Source organism: Beta vulgaris, chromosome 1 (genome assembly GCF_026745355.1).
Source record: "Beta vulgaris subsp. vulgaris cultivar EL10 chromosome 1, EL10.2, whole genome shotgun sequence".
Classification (NCBI taxonomy): domain Eukaryota; kingdom Viridiplantae; phylum Streptophyta; class Magnoliopsida; order Caryophyllales; family Amaranthaceae; genus Beta; species Beta vulgaris.
Genome location: NC_079202.1, coordinates 48000098 through 48027784, shown reverse-complemented (window position 1 = coordinate 48027784; position 27687 = coordinate 48000098). Strand labels below are relative to the sequence as shown.

Here is a 27687-nt window from a genome sequence, read left to right as displayed (position 1 = left end):
TCTGTAAGCCCAAGAAATGTGATGGGCTTGGTGTGAGAGATTGCAATTTGTGAATACTGCTGCCATGGGGAATAGGGGTAGTATATACATGGCAGATTGCAAAGAAGGAGGATATCTTATGGATTCGATGGGTTCATAGTGTCTATATTAAGGACACAGACTGGTGGGACTATATTGCTCCAAGCTCTGCTAGCTGGGCTTGGAAGATGATTTGCCAAGTGAAGGAAAATTCAAGTCTGTCTATCATAATAATACTTGGCTTGATGGAAGTAAAGGGTATTCTATTAAAGAGGGGTACAAATGGCTCAGAGGTCATATGGAGAATGTTAGGTGGCATTATTGGGTTTGGAACTCAATCAATCTCCCTAAGCACTCGTTTATTTCTTGGCTCACTGCTTTGGGAAAACTTCGAACAAGAGAAAGGTTGTGCTTGGCAGGGATTTGTTCTAATACCAGTTGTCTTCTTTGCACATATGGTAATGATTCTTGCAACCATTTATTTTTCCACCGTGTGTTCAGCCATCAGGTGTGCCAGGGAGTTATGGGATGGTTGCAAATTCGTTGTAGTCCTTAGGAAAATTTGTATGTGTAGTGGAGGAAGTGGGGTAGGAGATTGACATCAACAGCAGGTGGCTTATGCGAGTTTGGCGGCTATAGTGTATCATATTTAGAGAGCTCGAAATCATGATTTGTGGAATGAAGCTGTGTTGAGACCTGCTCTTGATATTAAGTAAATTCAGGTAGACATATGTATAAGGGTTAAAGCTAAAATTTGTAATAGATGGAGTGAAAGAGAGAAAGTTTGGTTTGATGCTCTTATGGCTCAGGTTTTTTGAGTCTATTTGTTGTATGCTGGTGTATTAGGTATTGGTGGTGTTTGGTGTCTGGTTGCTGGTGTGTATTCTGGTTGTTTCTTGTTTTATGTTGGTTTGTTCTTAGTTGTTGTTGTTAGGTTGTATTGTCGCTAGCACTTTCATGCTATTTTGTTAATATTACCTGTAACACCCCTAAATTTCTCTCTTTTGGAAAATAAATTTTACCCCCAAATGATTCTCGATTATACATTTCCTGATGATGTTAGCGATGTACAGTGGCCAAATAGGATCATTTTCGTCCCGAGACCTATTACTTTTTTCTATAATGTGGGAATTAGAATTAGTTCCTATTTTACCTACTTTTATCCATGTGGGGGGGGGGGGGGAGCGTCTCTACTCTGCTACTAAATTTATTTTGTATACTGTAGGGGGTTCCATTTTTCTATTAAAGGGAGTTCTGGGTGTTGGTTTATATGGTTCCAACGAACCAACATTAAATTTGGAAATATTAGTTAATCAATCGTATCTAGTGGCATTAGAAATAATATTCTATATTGGATTTTTTTATTGCTTTTGTTGTCAAATTACTGATTATACCTTTACATACATGGTTACCAGATACCCATGGAGAAGCACATTACAATACGTGTATGCTTCTAGCTAGAATCTTATTAAAAATGGGAGCATATGTAAAGGTATAATCGGTAATTTTGCTTCATGTATGGTTACCCGATGCTAATGTATGTAATATCTTTTATAGGTATGATAACAATACTGTTAGGAGCGACCTTAGCTCTTGCTCAAAAAGACATTAAGAAAAGTTTAGCTTATTCTAGAATGTCTCAGTTGGGTTATATGAACTTAGCTCTACGTATGGATTCTTATCGAGCTGTTTATTTCATTTGATTACCCATGCTTATTCAAAAGTATCATTTTTAGAATCCGGATCCTTTATTCATTCAATGGAAACTATTGTTGGATATACTCTGGATAAAAGTCAAAATATGGTTCTTATGGGTGGTTTAACAAAAATATGTGCCAATTACAAAAACTGGTTTTTTAATAGGTACACTTTCTCTTTGTGGTATTGCGCCTCTTACTTGTTTTTGGTCCAAAGATGAAATTCTTAATAATAGTTGGGGGCTACTTGCCTGATAACCTTGTTTCTCTTTTGCAAGGTGTCATTCATCCACTCTTAACTACTTGAATATCGGGGATATCAAGTAAGTTGCAAAACCTTTCATGATGTATGGTGCATAAAAGTTCTAAGAGCCAGCGTAGCTATTGCCCACAAGCTGGTGAAAGACCGTGTTAACACTCACACCACCTTCTCCATGCCCACCCTCACTTCAGCCTCTCACTATAATTCATAGTTTTGTCTTTCAACCGATGTAAGAAAAAACAATTTCACACAAAGAAATAACATAAAGATCATAATACAAAAAAAAAAAAAAAGACAACAAAATTAAATAATGAATTCATTTCCTTGTGCTAATTACAATATAGTCAAACCATTGACCATAACTTAAACCTTCTTGTTATGTGCATTACATAAATCAATTCTCATGGGGAACAAAAATGAGTAGTAAGGGATATGCAACTAAGGCTATGTTCTCCTGAACTTTTTTTTTGTTGAACTTCATTTATCTTTGCTGAAATGATATTTTAACCTTCCTTGCATTATTCTTAACTAATGCAGTTAACACTCTTTTACATACTTGCAAATCTCTTTCAAAATAAGTAAGAACACTCACAAATAATGTTATATACAAGTACCTATTATTCTTTACTTTATCATGCGATACATAGTTTGACTTTGAAATCTGGTTTTATATTTATCTAATAATAGTAATTATATGGAACACAAGATATGATAAATTTTTGAAGTACATCCTAGTAATAAGACTTAGGCTCTGTTTGGGGAAGCATTTCAGGTGACTTAAATGATAAGGTGCTACAATTTTAAGTCACCTTATATGATTAGTGGTGTTTGGTGGAGGAACTTAAATAAAATTTAAGTCCAAAATTTGATTGAAATTGAGTTGGAGTAAAATATAGCTTCTGAGATCAGGTGCTGAAATTTTTTATTATTATTATTTTCTTTTTATCTTTTTTAAGCCTAAAAAAATATTTTTCTTTTTATATTTTTAAGTCTAAAAAGATATTTCAGCTACAGTCATAAATAATATTACCAAACAGGTTATGTAATCAGCTAGCTTATCAGTTTCAGCACCTTAACAGTTTCAGCTGCTACCTAATCAGTTTCAGCCACCTTATCAATTTCATCTTCATAGTCAATTTTGCCAAACATAGCCTTATTGGTAAATGGTAATTGCCATGTAGAGTAAAATCTATCTTTATAAATCTATCTTTATCAATGATAGATAATAATAGTAGACAAGGTCATATGGAGGAGAAGTTTACGAATTCATTTGCAATAACCACAAAGTTAGCTAAAGATCAGCATCTTTATTGAAATTAGAACGACACATGAGTGGTGTAAGATTTCAGCAGATGCATTATATATTGACAAGAGGGAGCAGCATATCCTTCATCGTTTATCAAATAAAGATACAAAAAAAAAAACACAGAAAACCAAAAACCCGAAAAAATTAAAAATTAAAAAATGAAAACACTCAATCTCCCATGTTTCCTATCCCTATTTTATTTGTTCGTTTGTGTGGTCAGATCCCAGAATGTCCTTGACATAACAACATTGGGTGCAAAGCCTAATGGAGATGCAACACAGGTAAATATTTATTTCAATAGTAAAATCATAAACTATATATGCAAGCTAAGGAAAAAAAGATTGTACTGTATTATCTTTCTTAATTATTTATGGTTGTTAATGAGGAAAATGAAATGAATAATGTTCACTAAAAACATACACATTATGAATGCAATGCATAACAGGGTTTGGTGGCTGCCTGGAAACAAGCATGTGCAGCAGCAGCACCAACAAAGATATTAGTGCCTGCAGGAGATTACATGCTAAACGCTATCAAATTTACAGGTCCATGCAAGTCCCCTGTTACTATTGAAATTGCTGGAAACTTCAAAGCCCCAGCAGACCCAGCCCAAATGAAAGGAGAAGACACATGGGTTAAAATCGAAAACATCCAAGGTCTTACCGTCAATTGTCTCCCCACTGGAGGTACTTTCGATGGCCAAGGACAAATGGCTTGGAAGCAGAACAATTGTGCTAAGACCGGCACTTGCGACAACCTTCCTTACGTATGCATGCCATCTTTCGTTATACTAGCCTGAACTCCTTTAATTTGATATACTAATGTAATGTGTAATGTCATTACAACTATATACGTGCAGAACTTTAGGTTCAACAGCCTGACCAACAGTAAGATAAGCGGGATCAAATCATTAAATAGCAAGCTATACCACATGGGAGTTTTGAGTTGCAAAAACTTTACACTATTCGATACCACCATCGAAGCACCAAAAGACAGTCTTAACACAGATGGTATCCATATCGGACGTTCCGCAGGGATTTTTGTCACCAAAGCAAAGATCGGTACAGGAGATGATTGTATCTCCATGGGTGATGGAGCCGTTGATGTTCACATCGAGGACGTTACCTGTGGACCTGGTCATGGTATCAGCATTGGAAGTCTTGGTAGGTATGATAAGGAGGCTCCCGTCACTGGTGTCACTGTTAAAAAGTGCACCATTAGCGACACTGAGAATGGTATTAGGATCAAGTCTTGGCTCAACTCATTCGTGGCTACTGCTTCAGACCTTCATTTCGAGGACATTACCGTCAAGAATGTGTTAACCCCTATTCTTATTGATCAAGAGTATTGCCCTTACAACCACTGCAAGGCCAAGGTTATTTAACTTTTTCTTTATTGATTTATTAATCACAACATCCAGCTTTATTTTACTTTAAACTAATTTACATTTCTATTTTGGTTCAGACACCATCTAAGGTTAAGCTCAGCAACATCAGTTTCAAAAACATCAGGGGAACTGCAGGTTCCAAAGAGGCAGTCAAGATTTTGTGCAGCAGTGGAGCTCCTTGTGACAAGGTCGAACTCGCCGACATCGACTTGACCTTCTCCGGTGGCCCTGTTGTCTCAATGTGTAAGAACGTAAAGCCCATCACCTCTGGCAAACAAAACCCAGTTGCTTGTGGTGCACCTGCCCCAGCTGGCCCCTAAATAAATTAACAAAAAAAATTTGTTGACATGAAATAACTGCTTTACTTACTCAAATTTTGTAAATAACATCAACTAATTAAGTTGTATGATTTTGTCCCCTGCCCCACTTATATCTTGGGATGTGTGGTGTAGTAATTTTCTTAGGCTCGTTTTTGCTGACTTGGATCAGTATAATTGTAATGAGTATATTTACCGAGAATCACAATAAGAAAACTTGGTTATCATACATTAGTTCTTCAACCTTCTACTGAGCTTCTATACTTGTTATTATACTAGACTACTCCCTAGATAGATTTGCATATCAAATAAACAATCAAGTCTTGCAAATTCTAGTCTTAGCTTTGGCTGGATAGATTTGAATAATCGGGTTAGAAAAAATCAGGCAAATGGTAAGAATCAGAAGATTTGCATTGTACACCTTCTCAAAAATGCTAATATCATTAAACATACAACTCAAATCCCAAACAATAATGGTACTCCAAAAGGACTGTCATGTATACTACAGTCGATATTTATAGCCTATACTTTCAACCCCACCCATGAAGGGCCTCAGTGGTTCGGGAATGATAACAGAGCCGTCTTCTTGTTGGTGATTCTCCAGCAAACAAATGATCATGCGTGGTATTGCACATGCTGTAGCATTTAGTGTGTGCACAAACTGTGTTGGTGCATTCTTAGCTTTCTTCTGATTGCTCATAGATGTTGATTCTGGACGGTACCGGATCCCTAATCGCCGGCTTTGATAGTCCGTACAATTTGAAGCACTCGATATCTACACATGAATTAAAAATTACAAGCCTTTACATACAGCAATGATGGTGAATTACGCAGCCATTAATTATATTTTCTTTTTAACAAACTACTGCCCGGAAAAGATCTGAGACCGGTAGAGCAGAGAAGCACCACAACCTGAGACCGTTTATGTGGAAGGCCATAGCCTTACCATGTGAGACCAACCACGTCATGTAGCAGAAAATCGACTGCTTACAATGACTAGTCCATCCTTTTTTGATAGAAAAATGCATATGTTTTGCCTTGGGTGCATTCTCTTTACCTGGATTATCTTGACTGACCTTACTGGACGTAATTTCACCTTCTACACACAAATAGAACATGATTTGCCCTAAAACTTATTTTCCATGCTGAACACGAAACTCCCTTAACTAGAATGCACATCGTTCCCCGATTTGTTTCAGGATCTGAGTCTTATCTGTACTTAAGACTTGGGTTGACAGTCCATTTGAATTGTCAATTTTTATGGTGGATAATACTAGTTTCAGTTATCGAGAACTTAATATTGCTTCATATATAACACCTTAGGTAACCAAAATGAGGAAGAGAGTCAACCTACCTCACCAAAACGTCCCAACCCAGGCATCCATGCTTCCACGTCAAACTTACGGAAAGCAGGAGCACCAAGATCTGCAGATGACATGTCCAGGGTTCTGCCACAGCCAAAAGTATATAACAAACATTTTACACATGGAAAGATGGGTAAAAACCATGCAAAATTTAGAGAAGAACATTGTTTATCGTACTTGAAGTGAAAACCCAAGGCTGCAAAGAGGTCTTCTTCAATTCCTATCAACTCTTCAAGATATGTATCACTCTCCTCCGGTCTACACAAAATGAACATCTCAACCTTGCTAAATTGATGCACTCTGTAAAGGCCTCTGTATGGAATTACAGCAAACTAGTCAGACGGGAGAGGAGTTTAAGATGCCTGTCATCATTCAACATTTCTGAGCATAGCAAAGGAAGAAACCCATCCAAGAAAATTCTGCAACCAACCTTTGTACTTCATGACTGATAATATAATAGGGAAAATATTGAGTCTGGAAATTTTATAGCAAGAATATAGTTTCCGAAGCCAAATGAGACAAGAAACATCAAGAAAAAGAAGCAGATACTTGAGGTGATTTACCTCGTTGCTGCACCAGCAGCTCCTGCCTCAGTCCGGAAGCAATGTGAATAAGCAACATACTTTAAAGGTAATGATGCTTCAGAAAGAATGGAATCCATATGAAGTCCTCCTAATGGTATTTCAGCAGTGCCAATGAGGCACTGATCAGAACCTGCAATAGTATAAACCTGTGGAGTATCCAAGAATCATAATGTAAGCTTCATCTGTCAAGATATTTGACCCTAGAATGATCAATTTCATAAATCTGAGAAAAGCACTTGATATGCTGTTGAGAATTGTTTTGGAACAACAAATCACATTATGACGACAGTATGACAACCCAGATATAACCAGATCATGAATCATAGCACCAAAATGACGAAAACTTGACAATGAATAATAATAAGACATAATCTGAGAATAATCTTACAAACCTGCGTGTTCTCTGCCCGAGGTTGAAATCCACATTTTTCAACGACAGAAGCCCTCACAATTTCTGGAGTCATCAAAGGGGTAAAACCTCTTTTTGCGACTTCAGAAAGAGTCCAATTAATAAGGGCCATTTCTAACATGACTGCTTCATTTTTCAGGTAGTAAAATTTGGAGCCGCTTACCTAAAGAGCCAAACAGAAGACATTATTCATAAACAAAGATTACGATGTAAACAGGGTCCAGGCAACCCAAAAAATTCTCCATTAACAAATTCTGAGATAATTGCAACTAGGAATTCAGAGCAACAGATCAACTTAAGCACCACATCAGTAACAAGCAAAATGTTTCTCTCAAGGAAGAAAACAAAATCAATAGACAGATACAATATGAAATGGAATGAGGAAACAATATTTAGATTTGCCTTGCATAATTTCCCAACAATCATCAACCAGAAAAAATATATTACACTAATAAAGATGAAGAACTTGTTTCTATATGCCGCAAGAAATATGTACAAATAGATAAATCTGTGCTAAGAAGGGATATAAAGCAGTGGACGGGTACAACTGCTGCTCTAAAAAGCTACAAGGTACTCGCAAGACAAATCTAAATGGGTTGGTCGACAAAAAAAAATGAAGAGAGATGCATAGAGTCACCCAAAACAGAAACTCACCTCAGCTGCAGCATCAAAATCAAAAAGATCAAGCTCCTTGCCGAGCTCCAGGTGATCCTTAGCTGGAAAGCCAAAATCAGGTGGGCTGCCAACCTAAAGAAACAAAATTTAGACATACAAATAAATTGCTGGAAACCAACCAACATATATTGATTATCCACCCTCAAACTATTGGGAAAGGAAACAATAGAGAAACTCAAAAATAGTACGATTCAAGCTACCATTTTTCTCAATGCTGAACAATCTTCATCTCCTATCGGCACATTTGGATGAGTCATATTTGGGATACATTGTGCTTCCTGCTGAAGCTCATCTGTTAGTCTGAGGAGGTCTTCCTCCAGGCTGGCAAGTTTTTCCTTCAAATTCTTACCTAAATGCAAATCATTACAGAACTATTCTCTAAATAAGTAACTTTTTTAAGTGAGCAAAAGCTTAGAACTATTAATACCTTCTTCAATTAGCTTTTGACGCTCAGATGGTTCCAGTTTTCCTTTCATTTTGTTTGCTACTGTATTTCTTTCCCCGCGAAGTTGCTCAACCTCCTGCTCTCTGTGAGTGACAATTAGCTAAATTCAGAAGAAACCTACCCTAGTGCACTAATATGAAATTATTACCAAGTACACATACAGCAGAGCCACTCTGATAAAATTAAGTAAAATCTAAGTCCTAGCATTTAGCCCTCTTCGTAAGGACACAAATTAGAGGGAACGAGGAGTGGAAAGAATATGGCATATGATGGAAAGTATAAATTCCTTCTAATATTGAAAAAAATCTATTTCACTCTTATAGAAACTATTTTCGGCATAGTAAGTTTAGCAAATTTATTTACTCTCTTACGTAAACCATAAAACAAAAATTTAGAAAGCTAATTTCCTTGAAAAGGTTACACTTTTCCTCCAACCAAACACAACCTATACCATATCTATTTAAGGGGAGCAATAAAGTACTTTCTCTAATAACACTCTTCAACAGAATCTATTAGAATCTAACAGAAGTTACAGAACTAGTCTAGAAAGTAAGTCCTCGAAGTTTCTATTGCATTAGAATGAAATTCGCCAAGCGTCCCAATGAAGCCATATCATGATAAGTTTCCTAGAGTTTTATGCTAACGACCTACTCAACTCTAGCAATATTTTACCAAACAACAGGATATTATTCACATAAATCTTTTATTTCCATCTTACCAAAAGCAAAGATCATGTCAATGCTCAATGACATTGTTGCAGTGCTAGGTAACTAGAGAAGATCTTGAACAAATAACTTATGAGGGTCATTGCTTGGGTAGACAACAAATCAACCAAACCTTACTAAACACTGACGCATAACCTCCCAGCTAACTCCTATACACTCCTGACTCCACCATCTCACCTTCTTCCTAAGCAAAGTGCCAAGACAATAACATCCACTAATAACCCCAAGTTTCAACCTTTCAAAAGTCCATAGACAAAAAAAAAGCACTTAAAAAAGCCACACCTTCAAATGGACACCATTGCATTAAACTTTATAACAATTTAAACATTCTCCAGACCATCAAATCATAAAGCAACCAAGCAATAATCAACTAAAAAACTAAAATGCTCCCTCTATTTTTTCTGGTTGTTCCAATTTGACTTTTACACTATTCACACACCCCATTTCGACCATAAATTTTTACTAACATGTAACAATGAAACAAGAGTTATCATGTAACAAGTTATTGGGTTTCCTCAATGTATATTTTGAAAATAACAACTTCTTATAATTATTACTAATAGAAAATTCAAGATATCAGTGCTCAAAGTTGTGCCAGAAGTTTGAAACAACTAAATAACCGAGGGAGTATACTTAAACAAAAAAAAGGGAGGAGAATTAACCTTCTGAACAGACAGCATTTTGTCATAAAGCTCAAGGACCAATTCCAAATTAGCGGTAGAATTCCTAATCTTTATATTATCCGCAACTGCATCTTTATTATCTCGAATCCACTTAAAATCAATCGCTGCTTTCCACTGAGTTTTCAACCCTAAATTACAAAGAAATCACAAAAATCAAACTTACGAACTTCAAAAAAGAAACAGAAACCCTACAAATTACAGAGACAAGTACCAGTATCAGAAGAGGCGGAAATGGCGGCAGCAGAAGAGGAGGAGAAGGAGAGAGAAAATGGGCGGCGTAATGAAGGGAGTGGGAGAGAGGACAGTTTAGTGGAGCGAGGAAGAAGAAAGTTAAGAGTTGGGGAGTTTAAGAGAGGTCTGAAAATGGAGAAGGAAGGAGTGCCCGCCATTTTTAGGGTTTGTAAGGTTGCTCCGCCTAGATATTGCGGTAACACCATTGTTGGACTGTTTTAGTGTTGATGGAAGATAAGAAGGGAAGAGAGATATGGAGACGACCAGACGAGATGTTCATGTAATTGATGCGGGTTTAAGGCTTTGTTTGGTAGGAATGATTTGGATGGAAAAAAAAAAGGAAAAGTAAAAACAAATTTATTAAGGTTTGGTAAAATAAAATAAGAGGGATTTGGGCTCCGTTTGGTAGGGCGTAAAACATTTTTCCGGAAAACTGTTTTCCTCTGTTTTCAGTTTTACATTGTTTGGTTGGTAGAAGAGTGTAAAACCATTTTCCCTTGGGGTAAAATTACTCTCCCAATGATGGAAAACCATTTTCCTTTCAAAATGAAGGGAAAACTATTTTCCTTATCTCTCCTGTACACTCTTCTCACTACCTCCTTACTTTCCCTTTTATTTTCCTTTCATTTCATCATTTTTTTTACATCGAACCAAACAACGGAAAACTAATTTTGGAATTGTGTTTTCCATTGTAAATTGTTTTCCATGAAAATCATTTTACACTGAAAATGTTTTACGCCCTACCAAACGGAGCCTTGATTGGAAAAGAGAAGAAGTGGAAGGAAAATAATATTCGTAAATTCTTTATTTTCCTTCCCTCTCAAAATTGGAGGAATTTGACTGGAAAGAAAGTTAAGAAGTTTTTACTTATAATTTATTTCTTCATCTCCTTTCCTTTACTCATGACAATCAAATATGTGATTCCTCTCGTATACACCAATTATGCCAAACATTAAAAACTACAACTACCTTCTTTTCTCTCTTTTCCTTTATATTCCTTTCTCTTCCTTTCTTTTTCCTTCCTTTATTAAAAAAATACCAAACAATGTGTAAGTGAACTGATAAGAGTTCTCATTTGCTAAATGACACCTTGAAATTTTCTAATTATGCTCTAAATACGTGTATAAAAATACGATATTGGTATATTTGATTTATTTTCTCATTTTTTTCCCGTCCTTCTTTGCTTCCCCTCCCTATCATCTTCCACATCACCACTGCCTCCAGCATACCCCCCACCGGCGCCGGCACACCACCACCACAATCGCCAGCCACCGGCACACCAGCCTTCTTCTCTCCTCTGTTTCCCCATTTAAATTTACAAAAAAAAAACAAAAAAAAAGTGAGGCGTTGGTGAGGCGCCTACCATGGACGCCTCCGCCAATAATGGGGCGTCAATGGTGAACGCCTCTCCAACTTTTTTGTCAAAAAAAGGAGGCGTCCACCATGGACGGCCCACCACTGGTGGAGGCGTCCACCATGGACGGCCCACCACTGGTGGAGGCGTCCACCATGGATGGCCCATCACTGGTGGAGGCGTCCATCGCATGCGCTCCACCACATTGTGAGGCGCCTGCCATGGGCGCCTCTCTATTTTTTTTTAAAAAAATAATTCAGTTCCAGGGTTTGGATGGTGGTGGTATGTCGGTGGCGACGCTGGTGATGAAGGGTGTGATGGTGGTGCGGCAGCAACGACACAATTGGTGATGGTGGTGTGGAAGAAGTGAAGGAAGGGGAGAAAGGAAGAAGAAAGGTAAGTATACAAATACAGTATAAAAATATTGTATTTAGGGAGTTAGTAGGTACTTACAGGGCGGCGACGAATAGCAAAACCTATCGAGCTTGATGAGTAAGGTTTAAGTGAAAGCTCTAGTCAATGCCTCAATTGGTAGATGTTGTTTATTGATTAAGATGTTCATGTATTTTTTCATGTGACCTATTGTTCGCAACACTTTAATGTTAACCACTAGGTCAAGATATCTTTGGTTGGTTAATGTCTTGTTTATTTCAACTTAGGATCATGTGAAAATAAGTTTAACTTAGCAAAAATAAGTTGTAATTCCCTAATAACTAATAAATTATTGGTTTTTCTAACTTATATACCTAAGTACATAGGTTCAGGCCCCGTTCGTTATCTTTTTTTGTTTTCAATTTTTAAGTTTTTATAAAAACTAAAAACAAAAAGGAAGCCAAAAAAAAGTGGTTTTCACTTTTTAGTTGTCAGTTTTCATAATCATCATGTTGCTAATAAGTTTGACCAATTTTCATCCATTATAGAACTTATATCATATGACTTTTAAATACTAAAAAAATCCAAAAAACTGAAAAAACACAGTGATACTGGACGAGCCCTTAGTGATTTGCTTTTAGTTTTATTCAACAGCATTAATATATATATGGCATAGTTAATTATGATACAACTCTCGTAATTGATATCTAATTCTTATTATAACAATAATATCTTTAATCGACTATTCCATATGTATTAATGTTGTTGAATAAGCTAAAAACAAATTATTAAACCTATGAAATAACGTAGAATTATTAAATTAAGTTCAATTTAGGAAATGTGGTTTAATAAGTATCATGTGAAGTGAACAAAACGTAAAGCAATATGTGGCGGTTTTGTAATAACGAATAAAGAAATTTAGGTCAATCCCTAAGAAAAATTATCTTAAGCAATTCTAGTTGGAATGGTTAAAAGTATAAAATCGATAGAGTGTAGGTTGATCATAGTCATAAATGGAAATAGTGTGTTACTTGATTTGTCTCTCGAAAATAATGTAATATGAAATTTAACTTAAATTTGTCACTTGATTGAGAATGAAATTTGTTGCATGATTAAGGAAATATTGATATTGATATCCTTAGTCCAAAAAGAAAAGCTTCTGTTTGACTTTAGCTATTGGTTTCATAATATAACTAGATAATACATATTTCCTCCATTGGTAATTTATTGCAATAAATTGAATTTTTGCATTATTCATCTACCACTCTTTCATTATCTTTTGTATTACTAAGGAAAATTATAATCATTTGAAGTCTTGTTAGATGCACCTCGATGTATACTCTCAAAATAACAATTTTTTTATATTTTTTACTAAACAGTAATTAAAAATATCAAGAGTTAAAGTTGTGCATTAACATGCTAGAAAACTCAATTATTGCAATAGAAAAAGAACAGACAAAATACTTTATAATTTATTCCGAGCGTTGATATGATTATCTTCATGACAAAAATTTCATAATGGCAATTTAAATATGTTAGAAGGTTAATCCAATTACTCAATTGGTAAACCATATATACACATCACACATGAATCAATTGAGAGTGATGTGCACATCATGCACTCGGGACTAGAGGATGTAGAGTTGCACCGTGCTGACACATGAATTACATACACCAATAATTAAAGCTAGGCCTCAACATGGGTTGCACTTGCACATAATGGGGTATCCGGGTATCCCCGCACAAGCCTATGACCAGCACGGCAAGAGAGGAATGGTGATGATCGTGCCCAGACATCAATATTGACAATCAGCACAAGTACAACAAAACCAGCCGCATGCCAACCCGTTCATTTTTTTACCAAGAATAAAGAACATGAAATTCCTACAAGGGGTTCACCATCCCCTTTTTGAAAGTCGGCACAAGGCCAGCATACTAAGGAACGAGGCTTGCTAGCATGGCCCAGCCCGTGCCCAGCTCTACTCCAAGCCAACATCAAATTAAGCAAAGATTAACATAGAGGCAAAGTAGATAGGCAGAATGATGAATGTGCCGCACAATTTCTCTCAGTATCAATATGTAAAAATGGGGATCACTGAACCCACAAGAGGCTACAACAACTGAGTTCCATTACTCAGTTAACAGGATGAATAACCACAAACTTACTGCGAGCAAAAAAAAGTACACATTTTCTGTATTTTGGGACTAATATTGGTTCCAATGACAAAGCCTAAATTTATTTAACTAGGCCTTCTATATGAAACTTCCTTTTGCCAGCAGTCCATCTCGTCAACAGTTAAATGAAACAAAAACTTTTCAAGGAAGACTCATCTACAGAGGTCCAGGAAAGGTGCCATTCTCCCTCTGCTCGTTCCACCTATCAACCTGCATTCATAAACATCATAACCACATTAACCAGATGGAGATCTCACAAAAATCATAAGAAAACTCCAATGGTTGGGGCACGCTGCATAAGAAGGAAACTTCAGATGGAATCAGCACTAGTATGAGGAGATTTGTCAAGTAAGTAAAAAGTTGATCACAATTTTAATTGTTTTAATGCCATGATTTTAAACAAAAAGTGACTGTTCAGATTAAATTGCAAAAAGTGGAAAACCCCCTAGTCTTCTTGCACATTGTCTGAAGTTTTAACTACCCTACCTAAGCCTCAAGATGCTTTCATAAGGATAAGGGTTTGTTTACTTTGGATGGAATGATTTCGAGGAAAGGAAAAGAGGAAATAGTCCATTTTCCTCTTTTTGATGGATAGAATTGGGGTTGTGTTCACTGTTAAGGATAGGAAGAAAAAAGTTACTATTTGATTTCTTCTTCAAATGTCTAGTGCTTTTGTATTGTTGGGTACTGGGCAATTTTTAGAATAATAGATGACATTAAACCAAGGAGAATTCATTATAAAATAATTTTTGTCATTTGCAAAGATCAGTGGTGTGCAACAAACACAAAGTGATTACCACCTATAGTATTGTAAAGAACAAAAGATCAAGCAAATAGACGATAAAAGGAAACAAGCAGCTTCACATAGAACAAAAATAATTAGACCATCATTTGCAAAGCTTTATTGGTCCTAATTATGGGACATTTTATTTTCCTTCAAATATTCCCAAACATGAAAAGATGTATACTCCTTTCGATTCCTCTTAATTGTTACAATTTGATTTTCATGCTTAATAACTTAGAACTTTTTCAATGATTATACTTTTTTTTGGATTTGTTAAAATTTAGTAAAAGTTGATATTTTGAAAATATCTAATGAAACAAATCTAACCAGATCTCACATTGACTATATTTCTCCTTACGTATAATAAACATTGAAGGTCGAATTGAAATATGTGAACACTCCCAAAGTATAAAGTGTACCAATTACAGTGCATCGGAAAGCGTACTCCATTTGCTAGAAGAGAAGGAAAATGCATCCCTCTTAATATTTCCCATTTTTTTCCCTAGCCCAACCTATCTTACTTGAACTCCTCATTCATCGTGAAGTATCCGTGTCGAATACTTCGATACTCAGACATGGGTATTGATACTCCGACATATTATTTTGGGCCAAGATGATGGAAAATTTTCCTAAAGTAGACGAGTTGGACACTTAGACATGTACCCCTATCTGACATGGATACATGAGTCCCTTGAAACATGGACCCTAACCCAATTATCATCCAAGCACAAGGAGTATTACCCCTTTTTCTCCCTCCACTCCCCTCCAAATCCTTCTATGTTAGCACTAATTTAACATAGCTATTTTTCTCTTTCCTTCCCCTCCTTTTCCCTCAAACTCTCTCCCTTCCCTTTGTTTTCTTTTCCTTTCTACATTTCTATCCAAACTAATTGTAAGTTGGATAGAAAAAGTATTTTCAATGTTTTCAAAAGAATTAAATATAAAAAACGAACAAAAAAGGTTACTTCACCACAGCACCATTTTACATTTCCACCAATTAACTAACACAAAAAAGCTAATACCACAAGCTCCTTTGCATTTCGGAAAATGTTTTCAAGTTCACTCACTCACAAAGGCCCTTAATTCCTACAAATAAACCACAATAATGGAATTGCTAATTCCTTGGTCTTCCTTTCTCTTCCCTTCCAATTATCATAAGAAGACAATCAAGCCACCAACAGCAGCCATATGGAAGGAAGTTTCTTACTCTATAAGTGCCATATGAACTTTTAACTCATCACATGAACAAATAACACATAATAAGAAAATTCAAAGAGGCTACCAAGGAACTTAATGTACATACCCATTCACCAGGGCAGAGAGACCTGTAGAACTTAGCAAATTTATCACACTCGGGGGCATCTTCACCCTTGGCAGCCGTGCACCTAATAAGAAGAATACTTGCGAGTTACAAGAGCAAGGGTTGAGACATACATAGCGTGATCAATAAATCATGTGATATGTCTTACCGGTGATACTCAATATATCTTGTAAAGCAATGCCTTGTTTGGTTTGTAGTTGGGAAGCGAAAATCTGCTGGTGCAGTCTCAAGCTGCAGCATATACAAAATAGATACACAAGATGAAAGAGGGGTACAAGCAGATTCTTCAAAAGATACACATTGAGAGCTAACACTTAAAAGACAGTGTATCTCATCCAACTCCCAGTAATCAAACCTTTATTTCATCAGCGGTCTCTTCACTTCCAGATTCTTCTTTCTCTGGAGCTTCACTGCTTTCTTCAGCTGCTGGAGCAGGATCCTCATTGCTTTTTGGCTCAGCATCAGCTGGAGCCTCACTGCTCTCAACAACTGGAGCAGAGGATGCTTCGCTGCTCCCTTCAACAGGAGCAGGTGCGTCTTCTGTTTTCTCAGGAGCAACTTCTGCTGCAGTCTCAACCTTTTCAACTTCAGCAGGTTTTGATTCAACAGCCTTTGATTCAACAGGCTTCTCATCATTTGGCAAAGAATATTGCTGAGTTAACCAGAAGCAATTAGAATATTTCAGATCAAAAGTTACATCGATCACAATGTTTCTAACAAAATTTTATTTCCAAGCATGTAAAAACATGCCAAATACACTCTACAAACAGCAAACACAATACAAGTGAGTGCTCCGAAAATAAATTGGAAATCACATTTTCGATACAATCACAAAACATATAAGAGTTCAACTTGTAAAACTCACGAATTCAAAAGATCTATTTAGTAGGCTACCGGTGGCAGGCAAAATCAAAAATCTCAATTGTGTCGAACGACATATAAACATTGTTCTTTGTTCCCATTTGTACGTAAAACATAGGCAAACTAACAAATGAACTCAAAATCATAGGCCAAAATTATTTCACACCTTTCCATCCTACAAGCGAAACAATCGCACAACTATATGAAAAAGTTTACCATATCATGAAGTTGTCTTTCAATCAAATCACTCTCTCATTCCAAGAGCTGTAAATTCAGCAATCTATTTACTTCTTTGAACAAATTATAAGAGCATACTTTACACTTCCACCAACAACTTCAAATTAAAAGCTACATCCATGTTTTAACATTGAGAGCGAGCACACAAAATCAGAAACAAGATATAAACAACAATAAGGCAATACACAAATTTAGATCTCCTCAAATTCCAAACAAAAACATCATAGTATGTAAGAATCTGCAGCTATTTAAACATAATCGATCCGTTCAAACTAATTCAGAAAAAGAGAACATTTGAAAGTTGACCTAGCCTTATAACAGTAGCTAACAAATTGATATTGCATCTCAGTAATGTAAGAAATTCAGATCGAAATAACTACGAAAAATCAAAATCATATCTAGATGTATCAGAAAAAATACCACAAAAGATTAAAAATGAACTCAATAATAAAGATAGCTAAACCTGAAGAGAGAGAGAGGAAACCTCGGAGAGAGAAGGTGGAGCAGCCATGGACGGCGGTTGATGGACGGCGGTTGATGGACGGCGGTTGATAGACGGCGTACGAGGTCGGAGTGGGAGAGAGAGAGAGGAAGGTTTTAGGGTAGGTGTTGAGTTGGTGTTGCTCTCTGCTAGTGGAGAGAGAAAGGGGAAAGTGTTACTGGATCAATGAAGACTACCCTGAAAATACTGTCCATTTGGTGTTTGCCACGTGTGGAGATAACTGGGCCCACATGGAGCCAATAGGAATTTTAATTTTTTTAAAAAAATTTGGATAAATACTTGAAAAAATTGATTTTAATAATCCAACCTTTGGGCCGTCCGCTCAAAATAATCCAACCTTTTGATTATTATTTAATAATCCAACCTTTTAGTTGTATCTGCTCATAATGATCCATGAAACCGGTAACCTGTTGAAGTTGTAAATTTTTTTTTCCATATTTCTTTTTTTTCTTCTCTAACCCCTCCCTCCCTATCTCTCTTCCTCCCCCTTACCACCCTTTAGTCCTTTACTCATCACTTCACCAGGAACCCCCCTCCCCTGCCCTCCCTCACCCCCCTCCCCTCCCCGACCCCCACTGTTAGCACCCCCTCCCCTCCACCGCCCTTCCCACCCCACTGTGAGCACCCCGCCCTCCCCTGCCCCCCCTACCCCCACTTTGAGCACCCACCAGCACCAGCCCCCTCCCCCGTAGCAGCCCTCCCTCTCCCCTCCGCCGCATCCCCCTTCGAATCCTCCTCCCTATCTCGCTCCCCCGCATCCCACTTCGAATCCCCCTCCCCCTCCCTCTTCCCTGCATCCCCTTCGAATCCCCCTCCCACTCCCCCTCCCCTCCCTCGCACCCCCCTTCGAATCCCGCAGCAGCGCCTCCCCCCCTCCCTTCGAATCTCTCTCTTCTTCTTGCTGATGGTGGTGGTGGTGTTTGGGGTGGGGTGATATGGGGTTGTTGGCAGTGGTGGTGGGTGGGTGAAATGGGGTTGTTGGCAGTGGTGGTGGTGTGGGTGAAATACGGTTGGCAATGGTGGTTGGTACTGCGGTGGGCAATGGTGGTTGGTACTGCGGTTGTATGGTGGTGGCGGGGGTTGTTGGCAGTGGTGGTGGTGGGGTGAAATGGAGATTGTTGGGAGTGGCAGTGGTGGTGGTGGGGGTGGGGGTGTTGTTTGGTTATTTTAATTAAGATTAACATTGATTAATTAGATCACAACAAATCAGGGCAAGACACGTGTGCAATTAACCTATTCTAATAGTCACCTACCTGTTTCAACAGGTCACGGTGCATTGTTTGCGAATTGTCCTAAAAGGTTGCATTATTAAATAATAATCAAAAGGTTGGATTATTTTAACGGCCCAAAGGTTGGATTATTAGAATCAATTTTTCCTAAATACTTTGACTCAAACTGCTCATTTGGTTAGGGACTGTTCGGTAAAAGTAGATGTTGGAGTAGTTGTTGGCGGTTTGATTAACTGTCAGCGGTTGGGATAACTGTTAGTTGTTGGCTAGAAATTGTTAGCTTTTAGATGAGAAAGTAGTTGTTTAAAATATAAATGTTTGGTAAAAATAGTTGTTTTGATTATATAAGATAAAATGACATATTGTTTAGTTATGATATTAATTGTAATAATAGGATTAATTATTATATGGTTAAATTCATTGTTTATATTATTAAGACAATGCATTATTTTCTTTTTATAATAGATAAATATTAGTTGGATTTTTATGACTTAATATGATATTCAAATATATACACTTTATAAAAGCAAAAACCATCCTATAATGAATAAATATGGAAAATTAAAATCTTTTTCAATAATTCAATAATGTTGTCTAACTCTCCAGACAAATTTAGCATAATTTGAAATTAGGATTGTGAAACACTAAAAAAATAAGATGACATTCATATGCATTAACTAAAAAGCAAAAAAAAAGTCTTTATGAATACATTATGCAAAAACTAATATCCTTTACATTAATTTACTTGAGGACGTTTAACTCGCCATAAATATTTAGCTATACGATCACAAATAATATGCATTTTTGTAGAACTTCGCGCTCTAATTCCACCATCTGAAGTAACATGAACATCGAGACTCCAATCAGGGTATAAAATCAGGATATTCCTCTAAAACTCTAAAAAGGGGATCATCATGTGAATTTATTTTAATGAGAGTGAGGGATAGCCTAATGGTTAGAGTTTTCCTCCCAGTTCCAGGAGGTCTTGGGATTGAATCTCGCCCTTAGGGTATAAAATCAGGATATTCCTCTAAAACTCTAAAAAGGGGATCATCATGTGAATTTATTTTAATCAGAGTGAGGGATAGACTAATGGTTAGAGCTTCCCTCCCAGTTCCAGGAGGTCTTGGGATCGAATATCACCCTTGGCAAGTTGAGATCTCCTTTATTCCACTTTTGGAAAAAAACGGAAGGGATGCGGTCAAAACATATACAATATAATATTGAATTTACATAAGTCATATAAAACTCTTTTAACAAAGTAATTCAACTAAGTTAAATTCTAATAGACTTTTTATTTTTTAACTAAGAGAAAAACACGATTTTAAGTATTACTCTTATTTCCTTTCTCTTTCCCCCTTTGGCATCTTCAAAAACATTATTCCGCGATTTCAAAAAGATGAAATTTATCTATCAAAACAAATCACACCATCAAACTTTGTTAGAAACAATTTGGTTAGTATACACGAAGAAATCATTCAACTCTCAAAAACCGCCAATCCAAAAATATTATTCATTCAAGAGACGCACACATGTAAAAATATTCAACTGAGAATTAGCAAATTAATATTGTTCCTTTGTAGCATGTGAAGGAGAGAAAGAAATAAAATACACACACACAAAAAAAATTTGTTCCCATAATAAGAAAAGTAAACTAAGAAAAATGTTTAAGGCTTAGGAGAGGAGGGTTGTTCGACCACTTCTTTCACCACATCATCCAACTTAGTCATCACTTCCTTATGATTGCTTGCGACAGTTTGATCAAGCTTGAACACGGTATCCTCCAAATGCGTCAACTTCTTAGTCATCTTTTGGAGGGACGTGGTCATATCTCCAAGTTGCTCCATAATCAATTTTTGACCATCAATCCTTGCACTAACACATTCACTCCCTTTGCTTCATTAGCGAATTCCATCATAGCTTCCGAGTGACCCATAACCAATGTAAACAAGTAATCTAACCTTCGTGCATGACAAAGGTATAAGGGGATGTTTGGTTCACTAGTTTTAGGTATGAGGTATGGGTTTGGAATGAACAAAACCTATACCTAATGTTTGTTTAACTTATTTCTAAATTTTAAACCCATACCTCAAACCCATAAGGTATGGGGTTTAGAAACCCATGGGGGGGGGGGGTTATGGCTCATACCTTACATCTAGGTATCAAATAAAAGAAGATTTTTCATTCCTAAATGAAACCAAAAGCAAGGTATTAAGTATCAAGTTCCAAACCCATACCACCTTGGTTTCATTCCTGATTCCAAACCCATACCATTATATGATCCAAACGCCCCCCAAGTAGCACCAATGGTAGGGTTTTGGGATGAAGAAGGTGAGGAGTTATGTGGGTTGGTTTTGACAGGGTGTTCTTTAGTATCAGGAACAACAGTTTGTTCCTTTGAGATGGGAACAACTGCAGGTTTCTTTTCCTTGGTAACAAGAGATGTAGGTGATTTGGAAGGAGGAGGGATTGGAGTGTTTTATGGTTTAGAAGGAGGTGGAGATGCCGTTTTAGGTAAAGTGGTGTCCATGGGAATAGGGAATTGTTCCCTAGATGGAGGAATGCAAGCCTCATAAGCTTCTTTGGCGATCACCCGAACTTCATCATCATCAATGCTATCATCCGCATCAAGCACAAAAGAAGGAGAGTTCAACACCTTCATGTTTCGAACTCTCTGACTAGTTCGAGAAGCTCTCAAAACCGGTTTCTCCAATTCTTCCATTTCAACCACCTTCTTCCATTTTTCCTTGCTCTTTCTTCTCTATGTTTTTCTTTTTCTAGTTTTTCATTTTTCTTGTCTTTTTCTTTTTCGATTTATTCAGTTTTCTTTTCTTTTTCTATTTCTTTTTCTACCTCTATTTCGATTTCATCATCCTCTTCTCCAACACATTCATCTTCTTCCTCATCATCATACACATTGGCTCTTACTTTAATCACATCTCCATCAATAATACACACATTCAAATTATTCAAGGCCCTAGCATTCAGCAAATTTCCCGTTGTCACACCAATATTAGGAACTCCATTAAGCTTCACATTAAACTTAATTAGAATTCCCGTAACAAGAGCTCCATAACCAACGACAAACCCGTTTTCAGTACAATGACTTATGTGTTGAATCATTAAGGAAGGAAAATTTATTGGTTTACGGGAAGCTAGGCAATGAATGTAAATCAAGTCTAACATGTATGCCAACTTGAGAACGTTTAGAAAGGCGAGGCAAAATAGCTTTCTTGAGAATATGGAAAAGGATTTTGTGGTAGGGGGATAAGAGATTGTGATCAAGAAAAGTAGTACCTCGTTTAGCACCATATTTCACAATTAATTCATCAAAGGATATATTGGAAAATGGGTAAGAACCTCGTTGTTTCTTGAAGTAAACATCGGTTCCCGTCACAGGAACACCAAACATATTTCCCAAAAATTCAGCATTAAAATCAATTTGGGTTCCTCTAACAAGAGCAGAACAATTCCCTTCCTTATCAATTGAAAAGAGATCAAAAAATTCGTCCATAAGTTTGGGAACTAGACATTGGCCATAGCAATTTTCAAAGAGATGTTCCCAACATTGAAATTTTATCAAATCAAGCAATTGTTTAAAATTTACCCTTCTACACCAAGTAAAATCAACACATAAACCATGAACATACCGAGATGCGACTGATTTCCTTTTCGCGATCTTGGTTGTTCCTCTCACAGGAACAACAGGTTCCCCCTCAATCTTTGGATGCGATTCTTCAACATCCATTTCCCAAGTTTCTTTACTTTGTTTCCTTTTTCTCAAGATCCATTTTGGTGGATTTGGTGAGATATCCATGGGAGTTGGAGATTCGGTGTGTGTGGAAGAGGGAGAGGGTTTTTCGAGTTTTTGGTTAGTGAGAGAGTGAGGAGTTTTTGAGATGTTCATGTTTGTGAAGGGGGGGACAATTTTATTGTGATGAAGAGGTGCAATTTTGGTTTAGTGGGAAAGCTTGGAAGTAATTAATGGAGGAAGATGGAAAGTAATTTTTTTTTACTTAACCGTGTATAGTACACGGTTTGAGGAGAGAGGAAATAAAAGATAAAGAAAATTAAATAAAGAAATTAAAGATAATTACAAGATAATATTTCCCAACTAATTTGAGAGATATTAGGAAAGAATAAAGGGAGTAAGGTCAGATTTTTAGGAAAAAAATCTGAACAAAATATTTTTGGATTTTAATTTGAATTTCGAAAAATGAAGGAAATCCTAGATTTAATACGCTGGGAGCAGCGTTTAAGAACGGCGAATGAGAACATCGAATTTGCTACTTTGGAACGCAATTAATCCTTTAATCCCTTGTTTAACTATTAAGGCATAGAATTGTCTTATGAACACTAAGGGTAATATTATTGGACCTTGGTGAGCAGTTCTCAGACATTTTCACTTATACATATGAAATAATCATATAAAAGTTATGATGCATTTAATCAAATAAAAACATCAAATTTATTCACACATACATAATGCCAAAGAGTCAAACCAATAAGGAGAAAGATTATAGTAATTATTTCAATTTAATCAAGCCAAGTTTCAAGTGTCAGTTTTTCAAATATATCTCTATTTAAGGGCTTAGTTAGAATATCAGCAATCTGATGTTCAGTTTCACAAAATTCTATTTTAATAAGGCCCTTTTCAACATTGTCCTTAAGAAAATGATGTCTAATATGGATATGCTTAACTGTAGAATGATGCACATGATCTTTAAAAATACTAATAGCACTAGTATTATCACAATAGATAGGAACACAATCAAAGTCAATTCCATAGTCACGAAGTTGTTGTTTTATCCATAGCATTTGGGAACAACATGCTGCTGCTGCAACATATTCAGCCTCAGCTATAGATAAAACAACTGTGTTTTGCTTCTTGGTACTCCAAGAAACTAAACTATGACTAAGGAACTGAACCATACATGATGTACTCTTTCTATTGACTAGATCTCCAGCATAGTCAGCATCTGCAAATCCTTTCAATTCAAAGGTATCACTTCTCGAATAGAACAAGTCAAATCATCTGTTCCTTCGAGGTATCTTAGGATTCTCTTCACTGTTGTGAGATGATATTCCTTTGGATTGGCTTGAAACCTCGCACATAGACCCACACTGAAAGCAATATTGGGACGACTTATAGTTAGATATAATAATGAGCCAATCATACCTCGATACTTGGTTTGATCCACACTTGTTCCTATAGCATCCTCATCCAACCTAGTTGAAGTTCCCATAGGTGTATGATTTACTTTAGAAGCCTCCAAACCATACTTTCTCAGTAGTTCCTTGATATACTTTTGTTGATGGATGTAGATTCCTTCTTCTATTTGTTTGATTTGCAACCCCAAGAAGAAATTGAGCTCACCCATATCATACTCATTTCAAATTCTTTACTCATGAGATTCTTTTGGTTTCATTTGAAAGAGTTCATATTGATTCATCAAAAGATTTATTTTCGATCTCTTAACCTCACTCGTACCTTCATGAGTGACTTCAAAGAGATCCCACATCTGTTTTACGGTTTTGCATCCTATGACACGATTGTGTCATGAGGTCCAAGACCACAATAAAGCAGTTTTATAGCAAGAGCATTAATTTCCATTTTTTACGAAATCTTCTTTATCGAAATCAGACATGGATTTAGGAATTACCTCGTTCTTGTCATTAGTGGTAGTGACTTCAAAATCGCCTACCTCTATGACTCTCCATACATGGTAATTTTCGGCTTTGATGAAGATTTCCATTCCGTTCTTCCAATAGGTATAGAACTTGCCATTGAACATTGGTGGCCTCTATGTAGAGTATCCTTCTTCCATTTTCTCTCTAGTATTCATATTTTCCAAGATTTTGAACTCAATAGGGTTTCCTGTATTTTTAGAGTTCCGGCTCTTATACCAATTGTTGTGTAATATGAGCACTATAAGAGGGGTGAGGGTGAATTATAGTGAGAGAACATGTTATACTTTTTGCGTAATTAAAAGTTAACTTGGGAACACACAAAGAGAACACGAGAGATTTTAGCGAGGAAAAACTTCCTAGGTCCAATAGGAAGAAACAACCTCGACCACAAGGAATTTTAACTCAAACTTTCCACTATAATAGGCCAAACGACTCTATTTACAAACCTATTACTTTTTTCTACAGCCACAACTAAAGTTCCTAAACTCAAGTTCCCAACAATAGTTCCCACAACTGTCGTTCCTCTCAAACTTCACTCGAAGTTACACTGGTAGAATAAATGCTATTTGCTGCGGTGATATTGCTGCGGTTTTACCTATACGCAGCAATATAACACGCAAAAAAAGAAAGTAGAAATTGCAATATTGCTGCGGTTCCCGCCCAAAACCGCAACAATATTGTCCAACGGATTAATTTTTAACAAAATGCGGGGCCAGGCAAGCTAATATTGCTGCGGTTTCCACGTAGGACCGCAGCAATATAAACCAAACACTTAAACACGCTCCTCATTCTCGCGCCTCCCCCACTAATAAAATCCAAACCCTAAACCAAACCCTTTCCGCTAACTCATGCGCCTCTCTCTCCTCTCTCCTCTCTCCTCTCTCTCATCTCTCTCCCCTCTCCTCAGTCCTCAGTCGTTGCTCCTTGACGCGATATCTCTCCTCTTCGTCTCAATCGTTGCTCCCTCACACGATCTCTCCCCTCTCTCCTCTTCGTCGATCGTTCTATCATTATCAGGCTCGAAGATTTCATGAAGGCTCGAAGATTTCATGAAGACTCGAAGATTTCCTCGTTTTCAGATCGAAGACTCCTTGCATTTTTTTTTTTATCTTTTCTCGTTTTTTTTTCATTTCGATTTTTTAAGATTTGTGTATTTTTTTGTTTTTTAAAAATATTTCAGATCTGTTTTTTTCCCTTTTTTATTATTTCAGATCGTTTTTTTCATTTTTTTGATTTTTTCATATCGATTTTTTCAGATTTCCGCTCGTGGTCTCACCCTTTTGCCGTCGCCGTCACAAGCTTCAGTTCCAGTTCTACTCGCCGTCACCGGTTGTTCTCCGTCGCCCGTGTTCGCCGTCGCCGGTTGTTCTCCGTCGTCCGTGTTCGCCGTCGACAATTCCCAATTGGAGGTTGTTGGGAAACCTGAACCCACTGTTAGATGTATCCCAGGAGTTGATATCCTTGACAACAACGGTGTCAATCTCATCTTAATACTTATTACCTCCGTGCTGACTTCTGTTGCTTGTGCGTACATATTCTGAGATACCATAGTCCTCAGATTCAGATAGACAATACTTGGATATATAGATCCAGTTCTGTTTTTTTTTGTGTAATTTTTTTTTCACCCGTAATTCTCTCTGTATGTCTTCTGTGTTTGTTGGAAGGTTCAAGAGAATTTCAGGGGAAAGAAAAGACTGCGAAAAATACAACTTATTTGAGCAATATGACAGAGACAGAGACGACCAAAAACAAATGAAGAAATGAAAAGGGTTATTTATCAGATTTGTAAAGAACAATGTAAATGTTTGAAGTCAGTTTTTGTTTATGCATATGTTGTGTTGCTTTAGTTGAAATTGATATCTCAATTATATGAGAAAGTTTTGTTTATCATTACATTGAATTTGTTGTGTTTTATTTTTTTCAGCATTTTTATTTATCAAATTTGATGTCAATATGAAAAAAAAAATTTTTTTTTTTTGTCTGTAGCAGTACATATTGCTGCGGTTTTCAATAGGAACCGCAGCAATATCCCTATTTTTTATTGTTAATTATAGCATATTGCTGCGGTTTCTGGCCCAAAACCGCAACAATATTCCGTGTTAATTAGATAATACATAATAAAATTACTGCGGTTTGGCCTAAAAAACCGCAACAATATTGGTATATATTGCTGCGGTTTAAAACCGCAGCAATATTATTAATACCTATTGCTGCGCCCTTAATTGCTGCGCGTCCCAAACCGCAGTAATAGGGCACTTTTTAACCACAGCAAGTAGCATTTATTCTACTAGTGTTACTTTCTCTTTCTCTTTCTCTCGCTTCACTCAAAGCTTTTCACACTTACAAGATTTCACTCAAACCCTTTACCTAAAAATACAATTTGTAAAACAATGGAAGAGTAACAACTCGAATAAAGTAAGTATGAATTCTCTTAGGAACGTCACTGACTTTTAAGACAACTAAGGATATTTAGCTAAGTCAAACACGCATTGATCTAAGGTTTAGGCGCCTATTTATAGAGTATTTAGGCAAGACATAAACTATCCACTACTTAGATCCATTATCCCATGATGTCTATAACTTAATTAATTAATTAGTGTATATTAAATATTTGTTGAGAAATAAATAACCTACTCACCCCACTAATTAACTTAAACATAAGAAGCAGTAAAACATTTCGTAATTTGTAAATGCTTGGGGAGTAATTAATCTAATTAAATTAATTTAGACTTGGGAAGTAATTAATTAAGCCCACTAACCACTAACTACAAACGTGTAGCAGTAGTGTGTTTAGGCGTGATTTCTGATTACTTGGGGAGTAATTAAAATGTTTATTTTAAATACTCCCTCCGTCTTTTATTAGTTTACCCCTTTTGACTTTTGACACTATTCACATACATGACTTTGACTATCTTTTGTAATTTGTATTTAAGGAAAAATATAGTCATGTGAGATCTTGTTGGATTCGTCTCAATGTGTATTATCCAAATATCAACTTTTTGTAATTTTGCTTATCGAAAATAAGAGATATTAAGGTTCAAATTAGTATCTCGGCAAA

At 36.6% G+C, this 27687-nt stretch overlaps 3 protein-coding genes across 5 annotated transcripts; 1 reads left to right on the top strand and 2 right to left on the bottom strand.

The window, feature by feature from the left end:
• Positions 1-3419: 3419 nt before the first annotated feature.
• On the top strand, positions 3420-5216 carry LOC104891868 (probable galacturan 1,4-alpha-galacturonidase SALK6). The gene is made up of 4 exons (XM_010677649.4): positions 3420-3564; positions 3729-4049; positions 4143-4658; positions 4748-5216. Exons 1-4 carry the CDS (start codon positions 3442-3444, stop codon positions 4988-4990), a joined length of 1203 nt encoding a protein of 400 aa, XP_010675951.3. The 5' UTR covers positions 3420-3441; the 3' UTR covers positions 4991-5216.
• Positions 5217-5377: 161 nt separating this feature from the next.
• LOC104891882 (serine--tRNA ligase, chloroplastic/mitochondrial) lies at positions 5378-10417 on the bottom strand. Of its 2 annotated transcripts, none has more exons than XM_010677668.4 (10): positions 10084-10417; positions 9852-10000; positions 8447-8540; positions 8220-8368; positions 7999-8091; positions 7328-7507; positions 6915-7081; positions 6529-6663; positions 6342-6435; positions 5378-5762 (listed from the first exon to the last, which is right to left on the bottom strand). In XM_010677668.4, exons 1-10 carry the CDS (start codon positions 10307-10309, stop codon positions 5490-5492), a joined length of 1560 nt encoding a protein of 519 aa, XP_010675970.2. In that variant the 5' UTR covers positions 10310-10417; the 3' UTR covers positions 5378-5489. The 2 variants fall into 2 exon arrangements, with proteins under 2 accessions (XP_010675970.2, XP_019104353.1); XM_019248808.3 differs by having other exon boundaries at positions 8447-8547; positions 10084-10224.
• Positions 10418-13870: 3453 nt separating this feature from the next.
• Positions 13871-17870, bottom strand: LOC104891896 (cytochrome c oxidase subunit 6b-1). Of its 2 annotated transcripts, none has more exons than XM_048642011.2 (5): positions 17671-17870; positions 16465-16761; positions 16258-16340; positions 16092-16173; positions 13871-14214 (listed from the first exon to the last, which is right to left on the bottom strand). In XM_048642011.2, the coding sequence occupies exons 1-5, from the start codon at positions 17716-17718 to the stop codon at positions 14161-14163; spliced, it is 564 nt and encodes a 187-aa protein (XP_048497968.1). In that variant the 5' UTR covers positions 17719-17870; the 3' UTR covers positions 13871-14160. The 2 variants fall into 2 exon arrangements, with proteins under 2 accessions (XP_048497968.1, XP_010675986.2); XM_010677684.4 differs by having other exon boundaries at positions 17692-17867.
• Between the last annotated feature and the right edge of the window lie 9817 nt (positions 17871-27687).